The following is a 14946-nucleotide window of genomic DNA, read 5'->3' on the forward strand; positions in this document are numbered from 1 at the left end:
CACCCCCCCCCCCCCCCACCCCCCCCCCCCCCCACCCCCCCCCCCCCCCACCCCCCCCCCCCCCCACCCCCCCCCCCCCCCACCCCCCCCCCCCCCCACCCCCCCCCCCCCCCACCCCCCCCCCCCCCCACCCCCCCCCCCCCCCACCCCCCCCCCCCCCCACCCCCCCCCCCCCCCACCCCCCCCCCCCCCCACCCCCCCCCCCCCCCACCCCCCCCCCCCCCCACCCCCCCCCCCCCCCACCCCCCCCCCCCCCCACCCCCCCCCCCCCCCACCCCCCCCCCCCCCCACCCCCCCCCCCCCCCACCCCCCCCCCCCCCCACCCCCCCCCCCCCCCACCCCCCCCCCCCCCCACCCCCCCCCCCCCCCACCCCCCCCCCCCCCCACCCCCCCCCCCCCCCACCCCCCCCCCCCCCCACCCCCCCCCCCCCCCACCCCCCCCCCCCCCCACCCCCCCCCCCCCCCACCCCCCCCCCCCCCCACCCCCCCCCCCCCCCACCCCCCCCCCCCCCCACCCCCCCCCCCCCCCACCCCCCCCCCCCCCCACCCCCCCCCCCCCCCACCCCCCCCCCCCCCCACCCCCCCCCCCCCCCACCCCCCCCCCCCCCCACCCCCCCCCCCCCCCACCCCCCCCCCCCCCCACCCCCCCCCCCCCCCACCCCCCCCCCCCCCCACCCCCCCCCCCCCCCACCCCCCCCCCCCCCCACCCCCCCCCCCCCCCACCCCCCCCCCCCCCCACCCCCCCCCCCCCCCACCCCCCCCCCCCCCCACCCCCCCCCCCCCCCACCCCCCCCCCCCCCCACCCCCCCCCCCCCCCACCCCCCCCCCCCCCCACCCCCCCCCCCCCCCACCCCCCCCCCCCCCCACCCCCCCCCCCCCCCACCCCCCCCCCCCCCCACCCCCCCCCCCCCCCACCCCCCCCCCCCCCCACCCCCCCCCCCCCCCACCCCCCCCCCCCCCCACCCCCCCCCCCCCCCACCCCCCCCCCCCCCCACCCCCCCCCCCCCCCACCCCCCCCCCCCCCCACCCCCCCCCCCCCCCACCCCCCCCCCCCCCCACCCCCCCCCCCCCCCACCCCCCCCCCCCCCCACCCCCCCCCCCCCCCACCCCCCCCCCCCCCCACCCCCCCCCCCCCCCACCCCCCCCCCCCCCCACCCCCCCCCCCCCCCACCCCCCCCCCCCCCCACCCCCCCCCCCCCCCACCCCCCCCCCCCCCCACCCCCCCCCCCCCCCACCCCCCCCCCCCCCCACCCCCCCCCCCCCCCACCCCCCCCCCCCCCCACCCCCCCCCCCCCCCACCCCCCCCCCCCCCCACCCCCCCCCCCCCCCACCCCCCCCCCCCCCCACCCCCCCCCCCCCCCACCCCCCCCCCCCCCCACCCCCCCCCCCCCCCACCCCCCCCCCCCCCCACCCCCCCCCCCCCCCACCCCCCCCCCCCCCCACCCCCCCCCCCCCCCACCCCCCCCCCCCCCCACCCCCCCCCCCCCCCACCCCCCCCCCCCCCCACCCCCCCCCCCCCCCACCCCCCCCCCCCCCCACCCCCCCCCCCCCCCACCCCCCCCCCCCCCCACCCCCCCCCCCCCCCACCCCCCCCCCCCCCCACCCCCCCCCCCCCCCACCCCCCCCCCCCCCCACCCCCCCCCCCCCCCACCCCCCCCCCCCCCCACCCCCCCCCCCCCCCACCCCCCCCCCCCCCCACCCCCCCCCCCCCCCACCCCCCCCCCCCCCCACCCCCCCCCCCCCCCACCCCCCCCCCCCCCCACCCCCCCCCCCCCCCACCCCCCCCCCCCCCCACCCCCCCCCCCCCCCACCCCCCCCCCCCCCCACCCCCCCCCCCCCCCACCCCCCCCCCCCCCCACCCCCCCCCCCCCCCACCCCCCCCCCCCCCCACCCCCCCCCCCCCCCACCCCCCCCCCCCCCCACCCCCCCCCCCCCCCACCCCCCCCCCCCCCCACCCCCCCCCCCCCCCACCCCCCCCCCCCCCCACCCCCCCCCCCCCCCACCCCCCCCCCCCCCCACCCCCCCCCCCCCCCACCCCCCCCCCCCCCCACCCCCCCCCCCCCCCACCCCCCCCCCCCCCCACCCCCCCCCCCCCCCACCCCCCCCCCCCCCCACCCCCCCCCCCCCCCACCCCCCCCCCCCCCCACCCCCCCCCCCCCCCACCCCCCCCCCCCCCCACCCCCCCCCCCCCCCACCCCCCCCCCCCCCCACCCCCCCCCCCCCCCACCCCCCCCCCCCCCCACCCCCCCCCCCCCCCACCCCCCCCCCCCCCCACCCCCCCCCCCCCCCACCCCCCCCCCCCCCCACCCCCCCCCCCCCCCACCCCCCCCCCCCCCCACCCCCCCCCCCCCCCACCCCCCCCCCCCCCCACCCCCCCCCCCCCCCACCCCCCCCCCCCCCCACCCCCCCCCCCCCCCACCCCCCCCCCCCCCCACCCCCCCCCCCCCCCACCCCCCCCCCCCCCCACCCCCCCCCCCCCCCACCCCCCCCCCCCCCCACCCCCCCCCCCCCCCACCCCCCCCCCCCCCCACCCCCCCCCCCCCCCACCCCCCCCCCCCCCCACCCCCCCCCCCCCCCACCCCCCCCCCCCCCCACCCCCCCCCCCCCCCACCCCCCCCCCCCCCCACCCCCCCCCCCCCCCACCCCCCCCCCCCCCCACCCCCCCCCCCCCCCACCCCCCCCCCCCCCCACCCCCCCCCCCCCCCACCCCCCCCCCCCCCCACCCCCCCCCCCCCCCACCCCCCCCCCCCCCCACCCCCCCCCCCCCCCACCCCCCCCCCCCCCCACCCCCCCCCCCCCCCACCCCCCCCCCCCCCCACCCCCCCCCCCCCCCACCCCCCCCCCCCCCCACCCCCCCCCCCCCCCACCCCCCCCCCCCCCCACCCCCCCCCCCCCCCACCCCCCCCCCCCCCCACCCCCCCCCCCCCCCACCCCCCCCCCCCCCCACCCCCCCCCCCCCCCACCCCCCCCCCCCCCCACCCCCCCCCCCCCCCACCCCCCCCCCCCCCCACCCCCCCCCCCCCCCACCCCCCCCCCCCCCCACCCCCCCCCCCCCCCACCCCCCCCCCCCCCCACCCCCCCCCCCCCCCACCCCCCCCCCCCCCCACCCCCCCCCCCCCCCACCCCCCCCCCCCCCCACCCCCCCCCCCCCCCACCCCCCCCCCCCCCCACCCCCCCCCCCCCCCACCCCCCCCCCCCCCCACCCCCCCCCCCCCCCACCCCCCCCCCCCCCCACCCCCCCCCCCCCCCACCCCCCCCCCCCCCCACCCCCCCCCCCCCCCACCCCCCCCCCCCCCCACCCCCCCCCCCCCCCACCCCCCCCCCCCCCCACCCCCCCCCCCCCCCACCCCCCCCCCCCCCCACCCCCCCCCCCCCCCACCCCCCCCCCCCCCCACCCCCCCCCCCCCCCACCCCCCCCCCCCCCCACCCCCCCCCCCCCCCACCCCCCCCCCCCCCCACCCCCCCCCCCCCCCACCCCCCCCCCCCCCCACCCCCCCCCCCCCCCACCCCCCCCCCCCCCCACCCCCCCCCCCCCCCACCCCCCCCCCCCCCCACCCCCCCCCCCCCCCACCCCCCCCCCCCCCCACCCCCCCCCCCCCCCACCCCCCCCCCCCCCCACCCCCCCCCCCCCCCACCCCCCCCCCCCCCCACCCCCCCCCCCCCCCACCCCCCCCCCCCCCCACCCCCCCCCCCCCCCACCCCCCCCCCCCCCCACCCCCCCCCCCCCCCACCCCCCCCCCCCCCCACCCCCCCCCCCCCCCACCCCCCCCCCCCCCCACCCCCCCCCCCCCCCACCCCCCCCCCCCCCCACCCCCCCCCCCCCCCACCCCCCCCCCCCCCCACCCCCCCCCCCCCCCACCCCCCCCCCCCCCCACCCCCCCCCCCCCCCACCCCCCCCCCCCCCCACCCCCCCCCCCCCCCACCCCCCCCCCCCCCCACCCCCCCCCCCCCCCACCCCCCCCCCCCCCCACCCCCCCCCCCCCCCACCCCCCCCCCCCCCCACCCCCCCCCCCCCCCACCCCCCCCCCCCCCCACCCCCCCCCCCCCCCACCCCCCCCCCCCCCCACCCCCCCCCCCCCCCACCCCCCCCCCCCCCCACCCCCCCCCCCCCCCACCCCCCCCCCCCCCCACCCCCCCCCCCCCCCACCCCCCCCCCCCCCCACCCCCCCCCCCCCCCACCCCCCCCCCCCCCCACCCCCCCCCCCCCCCACCCCCCCCCCCCCCCACCCCCCCCCCCCCCCACCCCCCCCCCCCCCCACCCCCCCCCCCCCCCACCCCCCCCCCCCCCCACCCCCCCCCCCCCCCACCCCCCCCCCCCCCCACCCCCCCCCCCCCCCACCCCCCCCCCCCCCCACCCCCCCCCCCCCCCACCCCCCCCCCCCCCCACCCCCCCCCCCCCCCACCCCCCCCCCCCCCCACCCCCCCCCCCCCCCACCCCCCCCCCCCCCCACCCCCCCCCCCCCCCACCCCCCCCCCCCCCCACCCCCCCCCCCCCCCACCCCCCCCCCCCCCCACCCCCCCCCCCCCCCACCCCCCCCCCCCCCCACCCCCCCCCCCCCCCACCCCCCCCCCCCCCCACCCCCCCCCCCCCCCACCCCCCCCCCCCCCCACCCCCCCCCCCCCCCACCCCCCCCCCCCCCCACCCCCCCCCCCCCCCACCCCCCCCCCCCCCCACCCCCCCCCCCCCCCACCCCCCCCCCCCCCCACCCCCCCCCCCCCCCACCCCCCCCCCCCCCCACCCCCCCCCCCCCCCACCCCCCCCCCCCCCCACCCCCCCCCCCCCCCACCCCCCCCCCCCCCCACCCCCCCCCCCCCCCACCCCCCCCCCCCCCCACCCCCCCCCCCCCCCACCCCCCCCCCCCCCCACCCCCCCCCCCCCCCACCCCCCCCCCCCCCCACCCCCCCCCCCCCCCACCCCCCCCCCCCCCCACCCCCCCCCCCCCCCACCCCCCCCCCCCCCCACCCCCCCCCCCCCCCACCCCCCCCCCCCCCCACCCCCCCCCCCCCCCACCCCCCCCCCCCCCCACCCCCCCCCCCCCCCACCCCCCCCCCCCCCCACCCCCCCCCCCCCCCACCCCCCCCCCCCCCCACCCCCCCCCCCCCCCACCCCCCCCCCCCCCCACCCCCCCCCCCCCCCACCCCCCCCCCCCCCCACCCCCCCCCCCCCCCACCCCCCCCCCCCCCCACCCCCCCCCCCCCCCACCCCCCCCCCCCCCCACCCCCCCCCCCCCCCACCCCCCATGACTCTCCATACCTGCCATCTTAAATAAGATAGGCAACAACACATCCCAGACATGAAAAGACTAGGTCAAAGTATAAGGATACGATTTTGGCGAGCTGTTTACAATTGCCAGAATACTACAGAATACCTCGCCTGCTGGATAATAATGATTTGCGATTCTGTGAGACTGCTGCAAATTTTCTTTTAGAAAGAATGAAAGGGTAATAGCCTTAAAAAAATTTTTTTTGGTATGTATACCGTATTTGTAGTTTTGTATACTGTGGGCCCTGTTTCTTTTTACCTTTAAATGCCAATGAAGACTTGTGGTTGTTAAATGGGACAGGTCATTCTATCCTCTCGTTCTCCTGAATGATACGCCCCCTCCCCCAAGGAATCTTCCAAAGAAGGTGTGAAGGAGGCCAATGATTTGCACCACCGGCAGTGCAAACTACCAACCAGTCTTTTCTGTCTTTGTGGGAAATGGTCACTCGGACGGGCTCTCCTCCTCTCTCCACCTGCTGGCCAGACCCATCCTGGCACAGTAGAGTTAAGGCGACGGGCTCGCTCTGGCGGGGGGTGCCACCAACACCTGAAAAAAACAGAGCAGATGGGGAAGACAGAGGCGTAGCTAGGGAAGATGGAGCCCGGGTGCAACATCTGAGTTTTGCTGCCCCCGTGATTGTGTTTTTTTGTATTTGTTAGTGTTTTTTTCAGTTTTTGGCCTGTTTTTGGCAGTTTTTAGGCTAGCAGCATCAAAATTTCAGGGTATCTTTATGGGACTCTTCTGATGATACCTCCCAGGTTTGGTGAAGTTTGGTTAAGGGGGTCCAAAGTTATGGACCCTCAAAAGGGTGGCCCCATCTACTATTAGCTCCCATTGGAAACAATGGGAGATGGGGGCACCCCCTTTGGGAATCCATAACTTTGGACCCCCTGACCCAAACCTCACCTAACTTGGGTGGTATCATCAGGAGATTCCCCTGAAAACTCCCTGAAATTTTGGTGCTGCTAGCCTAAAAATTGCACCCCCTGCAGGCCAAAAACTGAAAAACACTAAAAATGCAAATAACAAACCTACAATTTTTGCTGCCTCCCCCCAGGCACGAGCCCGGTGCGAGGCACACACCCTGGCCCCTTGTAGCTACGCCTCTGGGGGAAGATCGTGTCCAGCAGCAACTGACCCCTCCCTCATTCTCCCTGCCTGCCAGGACTGGCCTGCTCTCCAAACTCAAATGCACACCCAGTGGGAAGTCTGGTTTTAGATGCCACCTTACTTTTCCGTTGCACGACACACTTGGTCGGATCAGCGGCTCTGTTGAGAATGGCCCCAAAGATCTCATAGCTGTGAATCAGGGCCCCCTTCTCCTGAGGAGAGAAATGGATCCTGTCGTCGGCAACTGGGTGGGAGTGGTAGTCCACGTTATGGAGCCTCCGCAGCCGGTTCTCCACCACTCCTTTGGTGAGAAGGATCTCGAGGTCCGAGCCACTGGTGAGCAGGCGCTCGGTAAAGTCCACTCCGGTTTGCATGTCCAGAAGCAACTGCTGGAGCTGTGCTTTCTGTAAATTCAGTTGGGTCTCCCGCTGGACCTTCAGCTCTTCCAGTGAGTGCAGCAGTCTGTCCCGGTGCTCTTTGACGGCCCTCATGTACCCATCAGCAAAAGTACAGATCTCCAGCGCCACGACTTCCGCGCGACGGCCAAGGCTCTCCCAGACCCCTTCAATCCGGTCCAGGGCCCCCTGCAGAGTTCCTACATGCTGCTGAGTGACCTTCAAGAGCTCCCGGATTGAGTCCCCGTGCTTGTGGATGACGCTGGCGGCCATGTTGTAAGGATGCTGCCGGTGGGGCCCGGCCACGCATGCCTGGCACACTGGCAAGTCGCACAGCTCACAAAAAAGCTTCAGCTCCTCCGAAGGGTGGGAAGGGCAGTGGATGGGCTTCTCGAGGCGGGCGTTGCCCTTCAAATCCTGCAGCCCCACAACAGCGTGAGAAGATGTCTTCTTCTGCCTCCTAAAGATATAAGATATCAAGTTGTCATGGAATGATGCTATTGCTAGAGCAAAAGGAAATCACACATGACTGTGAAAAGCATCTTTGGGCTTTGATCTCCTGGATGGAGAACAGGAAGCCATTCAAAGGTGCCAGGATGCAACTTCAAAAGCCTAAATTACCTCATGGCCAGAACACAGCTTTCCTGAGCAGGTGAAAACAAAGGATTTTAGATTCCACCTTGGGACATGGTCAGAGAAGCATCTCTGAGCCATGGGTTCCCGGAATGGGGGCAGAAAGGAATCTGAAAAGGAATGTGTTCGGCTGAGTAATCTCTGTAACTGAAATTTGTTTTATTTCTTTGTTTTGAATTTTTACAATAAAAATCTTTGAGAACTCAGCTGGAGTGGAGTTTTGAAGCAAAAGAACCCGGGTATTACAGAGACAAGCTTGCCCCCCACCCCCACCCCATTCCCCGGCAAGCTTGCATCATGCAAGCTAAGCCAGAGGGGGCAGGATTGCCCTGGGTAGCAACAACTGAGATTCAGGGCAAGCAAAAGAAAAGACTTCTTTACACAATGGTCAATTAAAAGGTGGAATTCCGAGGAAGCAGTGATGGCCACAGACATGGATGGCTTTAAAAGGAGATTAGACAGATTCATGGAGCATAGGTTTGTCTAATGGCCACGGTGGCAAAAGGGAACCTCCCCATTCAGGGGCAGTCAACCCCTGAATACCAGTGCCAGGAGACAACATCAAAAAAGGCCTCAGACTCTATGTCTTGTTGTTGGTCCTCCAGAGGGACTGGTTGGCCACAGTGTAAGGTTGATTCCCCACTCACGATTAGATGCGTGCTCGTCACAGAAAATATCCAGGTTTCCAGCAGAACTCCCCACTACACCAGCACCGACAACGGATTGACCCCATCTCTGCCGCCCCCCGCCCCCCAAGCGTGTGTTATTTCAGAACCTGGAAGAAAGTAGATCTTTTGAAAAAACGCACGCTGAATGTGGAACGGTGGGGAATTTCGGGGGTGAATCTGGTTTCGTTTTTCCTGCCGCTGGTAGTGACGTGGAGCCTTTCGTCTAATCAGGAAGCAGAACAGGATAGCAAATCAAAACAATAAATAAATAATGCACCACCACCCCACTTCCTGGTTGATCGATCATTTTTGGTTTCAACCCAGCGGTTCTCAGTGTATAACCAACCTAGACAAAATTATAAAACTCTTTTCCACCGAAATATCTAAGTAGAATTGTAATATCATCCACCACTCACTGGGGCACCTTTGTTTTTGAATGCTCCACTTGGGTCCTAGGGAAAAACCACTTTGGGTACCCATGGGGAGAGAACAGCAGGGTATGTACGTATAAACAAAGATCCTCTGCATGTAGTAAGCTAGCACTTCAGGGAAAGTCTATGACACCCTACCCCCGTTCCCAAAGCTGCTTCTCAGATTATTTTTTTTCAAAAACGACTCTCCTGCGTATTATTGCATTTGCCCAAGAAGTGGGCATTAAAGGGAAGAAAGCAGCCAACGTTCCAACTAGCCATTTCCGGCTGGGATAGTCCACAGAAAACACCCACCTGTGAGCTTGGCAGCAGAAGTGGCAGAGGCACACGTGGCAGGCTTGGCACCGCTTGACAGCCTCTCCGTCGACACAGAGGTCACAGGCTAAGCCCACGCCTGTCCCCTGCGAGGCCTCCAGCAGCACCTCATTCAGGGCCACGTGGTCCGTGGGCAAGCTTCCCACCCCACCCGGGGGTAAATCGACTTTGGTGTCACAGACCGGACAAAGGATGCTCAGCAGCAGTGGCTGCTGGTGGTTTTGCCGCTGGCCCCGGAGCCATGACCCGTCGGAGCTGGAGTCCGAGTCTTCACGGCACAAAACCAGGTCGGAGAAGGGCTCCAGGTGTCCCAGGCAGGCCGTGCAAAAAGTGTGCAAGCAGGGAAGGATCCGGGGGTCTGAGAACAGCCCCCCACACAGGGGGCATAGGCTGCGAGGAAGTTCCTTCGGCACACCTGGAGCCTCCGGCATTCCACTCTGTTCCTCTTCCCCTCGAGAATCTGACATCTCCTGAAAGACAAAGGGCGTTAGAAAAAAAATGGAATCCCAAAGAACCGACAGGGGATGTGATCTGGAAAGTATTTTTGCTCTTAGGAAAAGATGGCTGTTGATGTACACAGGTGTTTGCAACCTGTGGGCAACTCTGGAATTCCGACACGAGGTAGTTGGGCAGCCAAAACTGCTCCATCTGCCCCATAGGGAAAGCATCGAAAAACGTGACTCTCCCTAACCAGGCTGAAAATGGCGGCCACAGGGGGTGGAGATAAGAAGCAAGCCTTTATTGGCATAGACAGCAGTGCAACAATAATAAAAACAGATTAAAAAGCATATACAATACAGGATATACATGTTAGGATGAAGGAAATCTACTGGCATTTAGTAATTTCCAGGAGAAAGTCTGCCACTATCATACAGAGAGAAGGATCAGGGTTGTCCAACAAGTAGTGTAATCTAAATAAATCGGGGAGATCAGGTAAATATAAAGGAGTGAGATTCACATACTTGGATCTGATTTCCTTGAATCTGAGACAGTGAAGTAATTGGTGGGCCAGAGATTCAACTGAGCCATCGTTACATAGGCACAGTCTTTTAGCCTTTTCTTGCTTATTAAATCTGCCATGTAACAAGGCAGAAGGCATAACATTAAACCTGGCGAGCATTATGACTCTCCTTTGAACAGGGTTTATTAAGCAATACAGGTAGTGTGCCAAGTGGCCCCGTTCAAATGGGAGAGAAAAATACAGGGGGGAGCACATTTTTTTGGCTGCGGTGATTAGGGTAGAGAACTCTCTATCCAAAAGTTGACCTTTTAATTTCCTATAAGCTTCTGAATAGGACAAAGGGCAAAGTGAATTCACTGACAGTCCGATAGAGGCAATTTTTTCTTCAATTATGGAAAAACAGGGGTTGGAATGGGTGTCAAAGAGCAGACGGTGGACCAGGGAATTACAGTCCGAGAGAAAATGAATCCGCAGCCAGAATCTAAAAGTCCTCAGGGGGTGGAGATAAGTGCAAAACACACCCCAGAAGAAAACCGGTTATTTAAACGTGCGAGCGAAAGAGGCGTGCGAAAGCAAAAACAACCAGCCCCTCTTGCTGAAATAATATTATTCTAATTTGCTCAGCCAATCAGGCCACCAATAGCCAAGCAGAACTGCTGTGAGGTAAGAGCTCTCCCCAGTGCCACCCGCTTTCTGAAAACACGTGGTGGGTGTCGTGCAAGATGTCAGAGGGCCCATGAGCACCACGTTGAGAGCACCCGGTGTACATACTTTTTTAATCAATAAGACAGCTCATGAAAACATAGATCAGTGATGGTAAACCTTTTCGAGACCGAGTGCCCAAATTGCAACCCAAAACCCACTTATTTATCGCCAAGTGCCAACCCGGCAATTTAACCTGAATACTGAGGTTCTAGTTTAGAAAAAACAGTCTGAGGCACGCGTTACTTGGAAGTAAGTTTGGTGAAGCAACCGTGCAACGCTTCGAACGGGTGAATCACGATCCTAGAAGGGTTTACTCAGAAGCAAGGCCAGCCTAGGGGTGTGGGGGGGGGGGCGGGGTGATTTTCCACTCCCCCCACATGACGAATTCTGTGCGCGCGTGCCCACAGTGAAGGCGCTGAGTGCCACCTCTGGCACGCGTGCCATAGGTTCGCCACCACTGACATAGATAATCTTCCCTACACCTCTCCCTCTCCCCCCCCCCATTCAAAAAAAAGGAACACGGATCTGGATCAGACGGAAAGAGAAAACCCCACATTCGTTCGGGGCCGGGGGACACCGACGGCACATGTGCGCCTGCTCTACCTTCCTGGCTGGCGTTGATGTACAGATCGGTCATCCATACGGGGCTAAGGACTCGATGTTAGACATACAAAATGGGGATACTCAAAAGCCGATGCAGGAGGGGGAAAGTGTTCAGTCTCCCAGGAGTGGGGCCAGTTTCAAGGGATTTTACAATTTTATTTGATTTTATTATTTGATTTTCTATACCGCCCACCCCCAGGGGGCTCTGGCCAGAATACGTGATAAAACAATTAAAAGTCATAAATAACAATAAAACCAGAATTAATTTAAATTACAAACAACAGACCAGCAAAAAACAAAACAAAACAACCCCCAACATTTGAATGGCAACTCGGTAAAAGCTCTACACCCCTGGGAAGGGACCGGGCCCAACAGATAGCGGCACGAATAAGATGGTGTACATAGGGGGTGGCAGCGTGGGAGGCAATTAACAAGTGCACCCCCAAAGCCCTGTGGAATAACTCCATTTTACATGCCCTGCAGAACTGTCCAAGGTCCTGCAGGGCCCTAACAGCTGGAGGGGGAGTGTTCCACCAGGCAAGGGCCAGGGCTGTAAAGGCCCTGACCGGGGTAGAGGCCAGCCACATCATTGAGGGGCTGGGGACCACCAGCAAACTTGCATCTGCAGATCCCGACCAGGGACATATGGGGAGAGACGGTCCTTGTCACCCCGACCAAGATGGACAGGCTCTTATCTGTCCCATGGCCAAGGAGATCCAAGCCAAGCCCTTGCTGGATTGGGATGCTAAGCTTGGACTCAGCTGCTGGCAGGTCAGCCCCTGCGGCAGCTGTGTTGCCAACAACCTGGAGGGAAACACTGGTCTCGACCTTTAAACAGAGGTTTGATGGGATGTAATTTACTAGGGAGGGGGTAATTTACTTCCATGCATAGAAAAGCTTCGCCTTCCAATTCCAAGGCAAGTTTAAAGGGGCAGGGAATTTTTTCCCCAGGCCTGTTGGCAAACCTGGGCTGGCAATTCAGTTGGGACCCAGCGAGAAACAGGGGCCCAGGTGGGGATGCCATACATGGGAATGAACATATCAAGACCCTCTTCACCTGTGTTGCCCCGAACAATCACTGGGGAGGGGGCGGGAGAAGCTTGGTCCAAGATGAGACCTGATCGGAAAAGTTCTGATCAATTATTAGGACCCCGGCTAAGAGACCCTCATTCGTTCCTACATGATCAGAGAGCCAGCGTGGTGTAGTGCAGTGATGGCGAACCTTTTCGAGACCGAGTGCCCAAATTGCAACCCAAAACCCACTTATTTGTCGCAAAGGGCCAACACAGCAATTTAACCTGAATACTGAGGTTTTCATTTAGAAAAAACGGTGGGCTCCGAGGCGTGCGTTACTCGGGAGTAAGCTTGGTGGTAGTCGGTGGCTTTGCTTTGAAACAACCGTGGAACTCTTCCAATGGGTGAATCAGGACCCTAGGAGGGTTTACTCAGAAGCAAGCCCCATTGCCAGCAACCGAGCTTACTCCCAGGTAAAGGATCATGCTTTAGTTCTTCGCATGAAAATCAGTGGGATTTAACAGCGCTTAACAGGGTTACCTACACGGCTTCCCCAAAACCGGGTCTTAGGTTTAATGCTAATAATCGAGCCCAGCGGCCCAGGCCAGCCTAGATGTGGGGGGGGGGGGCACTCTGTTTGCACGTGCCCACAGAGAGGGCTCTGAGTGCCACCTCTGGCACCCGTGCCATAGATTTGCCACCACTGGTGTAGTGGTTAAGAGCGGTGGACTCTAATCTGGAGAGCCGGGTTCGATTCCCCACTCTTCCACATGAGCTGGTGAACTGGATTTGTTTTCCCCACTCCCCCACATGAAGCCTGCTGGGGGGACCTGGGGTCAGTCCCAGCTCTTTGGAACTCTCCCAGCCCAACCTACCTCACAAGGCTGTTGTGGGGAGGGAAAGGAGCTCGTAAACCGTTCGGAGACTCCTTCCAGGGGAACAAAATAGGGTAGAAATCCAAACTCTCCCTTCTATTTTATGCCCCATCCAAGGCAATGCTGGGTTTTTGTGGGGGGGGGGCAGCCCTCCAAGCCCAACAACCCCCACCGGCTCCCCCCAAGCCAAAGCCACCAGCAAATTTGACTAACCCGTGGTCTCCCCGATCTCCCTATCTGCAACTTTGACCCCCCCCCCCCAAAAAAAACTTAAAATGTAGGGTGTGTTTCTTTCAGCTGGGGGGCGTGATCCGCCGCCCACCCACGACCCCCTCTCCTCCCGGTTCCGCCAGGCCGAGCAGGCGCCACCCAGCCCGGCCTCCCTCCGGCTGTTCCTCGCCCCCCCCCCCTTCCCCAACATGTCTCCTCCTGACGCTTCGGCCCCGCTGGCCCCGTCCAGATCCCGCCCCCCAGCGCCCCGGTCACCTCGGCGCCTGCCTCGGGGGCCGCTGCGCGGATCCCTCCCGTCCGCCCTCCAGTCCTTTCGTCCTTGGCGCACGGCTGGTCCGGGCTGGTGCGCTCTGCTTGACGCACGGCTTGGCAACCGGGCGGCGGCGGCGGCGCCAGGGCTGGGCGGCTGTCTGAACTCTCCCGCCCCCCCCCCCCGGGACCCTCCAGGCCTGCCAGCGCGGGGTGGGGGGTGGGGGTGAGAGGCGGAAGGGGCTGGCCGACCCCCAACTGGGCCAGGCTCTCCAGGCGCCTGCAATCCGGTGGCCCTATGGGGCTGGCACTATGGGGCCGGTCTGGAAACGCGGTTCAAAAGAAGGAGGAGGTGGAGGAAGAGGATTTATATTCCCCCCTTCTCTCCTGTAGGAGACTCAAAGGGGCTTGCAAAATCCAGCCCTTCCCCCCCACAACAAACACCCTGGGAGGTAGGTGGGGCTGAGAGAGCTCCGAAGAACTGTGACTAGCCCAAGGTCAGAGATGGGATCCAGCAGGTTCTCACAGGTTCCCGAGAGTAGGTTACTAGTTATTTGTGTGTGCCGAGAGGGGGTTACTAATTGGTGATTTCGCCACGTGATTTTTGCCTTAGTTACGTCCCTCCTCTCAGCAGTAGTGCGCAGAACTTGAAGCAGTCTAGCAGGAGGTGCACCGGCGTTCGGGCAGCCTGCACCTGCGTGCATTCGTTTCCCGCCCAAGGACCGGCGCAGTGGCTGCGTCCTTGCCACAGCCCCGCCCAGGAATGCCCTGCCCCTGGAATGCCCAGTTACGTCCCTGTCTTGCCCCGCCCAGCCCCATTGGCGCTATGCCACAGTTTGAATCCCACCACCATGGGAACCTGCTACTAAAATTTCTGGATCCCACCACTGCCCAAGGCCACCCAGCTGGTGTGTGTTGGAGTGTACAGGCCTGAACTCACCCAGATGGCTTGCCTCCTTCCACAGCTCAGGCGGCAGAGCGGGGACTCAAACCTGGTTCCTCCAGTACACCTGCTCTTAACCACTGCGCCACTGCTGCTCCTTTAGCTCCCAACTCGCAGTTTAGAGTGGCGGCCTTCAAGAAATGGGTTTGATCCCCACTCTTCCACGTGAGTGGCAGATTCTTATCTGGTGATGCATTGCATTTGGTTTCCTGCTCCTGCACATGAAGCCTGCTGGGTGACTTTGGGCCAGGGTGGTTAAGAGTGCTATAGCGGTTTAAAGTGGAGGACTCTAATCTGGAGAACCAGGTTTGATTCCCCACCCCTCCACATCAGCGGCAGACTCTTATCTGGTGGACTGGATTCGTTTCCTCTCTCTTCCACTTAAAGCCTGCTGCTGCGTGACCTTGGGCCAGAGTGGTTAAGAGTGATTTAGTGGTTAAGAGCAGTGGACTCTAATCTGGAGAACCAGGTTTGATTCCTCACTCCTCCACATGAGCACTGGACTCTTACCTGGTGAACTGCATTTGGTTCCCGCTCGTGCACATGAAG

General features: G+C 66.7%; 1 protein-coding gene across 1 annotated transcript; it reads right to left on the reverse strand.

Annotated features, from left to right (window-relative positions):
- Positions 1–5247: 5247 nt before the first annotated feature.
- On the reverse strand, positions 5248–13841 carry LOC125436146 (tripartite motif-containing protein 45-like). The gene is made up of 4 exons (XM_048502846.1): positions 13461–13841; positions 8796–9286; positions 6496–7229; positions 5248–5810 (listed from the first exon to the last, which is right to left on the reverse strand). The coding sequence occupies exons 2-4, from the start codon at positions 9281–9283 to the stop codon at positions 5566–5568; spliced, it is 1467 nt and encodes a 488-aa protein (XP_048358803.1). The 5' UTR covers positions 9284–9286; positions 13461–13841; the 3' UTR covers positions 5248–5565.
- Between the last annotated feature and the right edge of the window lie 1105 nt (positions 13842–14946).

The sequence above is a fragment of the Sphaerodactylus townsendi genome, linkage group LG07, assembly GCF_021028975.2.
Source record: "Sphaerodactylus townsendi isolate TG3544 linkage group LG07, MPM_Stown_v2.3, whole genome shotgun sequence".
Classification (NCBI taxonomy): Eukaryota; Metazoa; Chordata; class Lepidosauria; order Squamata; family Sphaerodactylidae; genus Sphaerodactylus; species Sphaerodactylus townsendi.

What these genes read in the sequence shown, in the direction of transcription:
- LOC125436146 (XM_048502846.1), bottom strand. Translation starts at nt 9,283, where the DNA reads ATGTCAGATTCTCGAGGGGAAGAGGAACAGAGTGGAATGCCGGAGGCT. An exon ending in TTCTGCTGCCAAGCTCACAG is followed by an intron (nt 7,230 to 8,795) that starts GTGGGTGTTTTC and finishes TTATATCTTTAG; the next exon opens with GAGGCAGAAGAAGACATCTT. An exon ending in GTGTGTCGTGCAACGGAAAA is followed by an intron (nt 5,811 to 6,495) that starts GTAAGGTGGCAT and finishes TGTTTTTTTCAG; the next exon opens with GTGTTGGTGGCACCCCCCGC.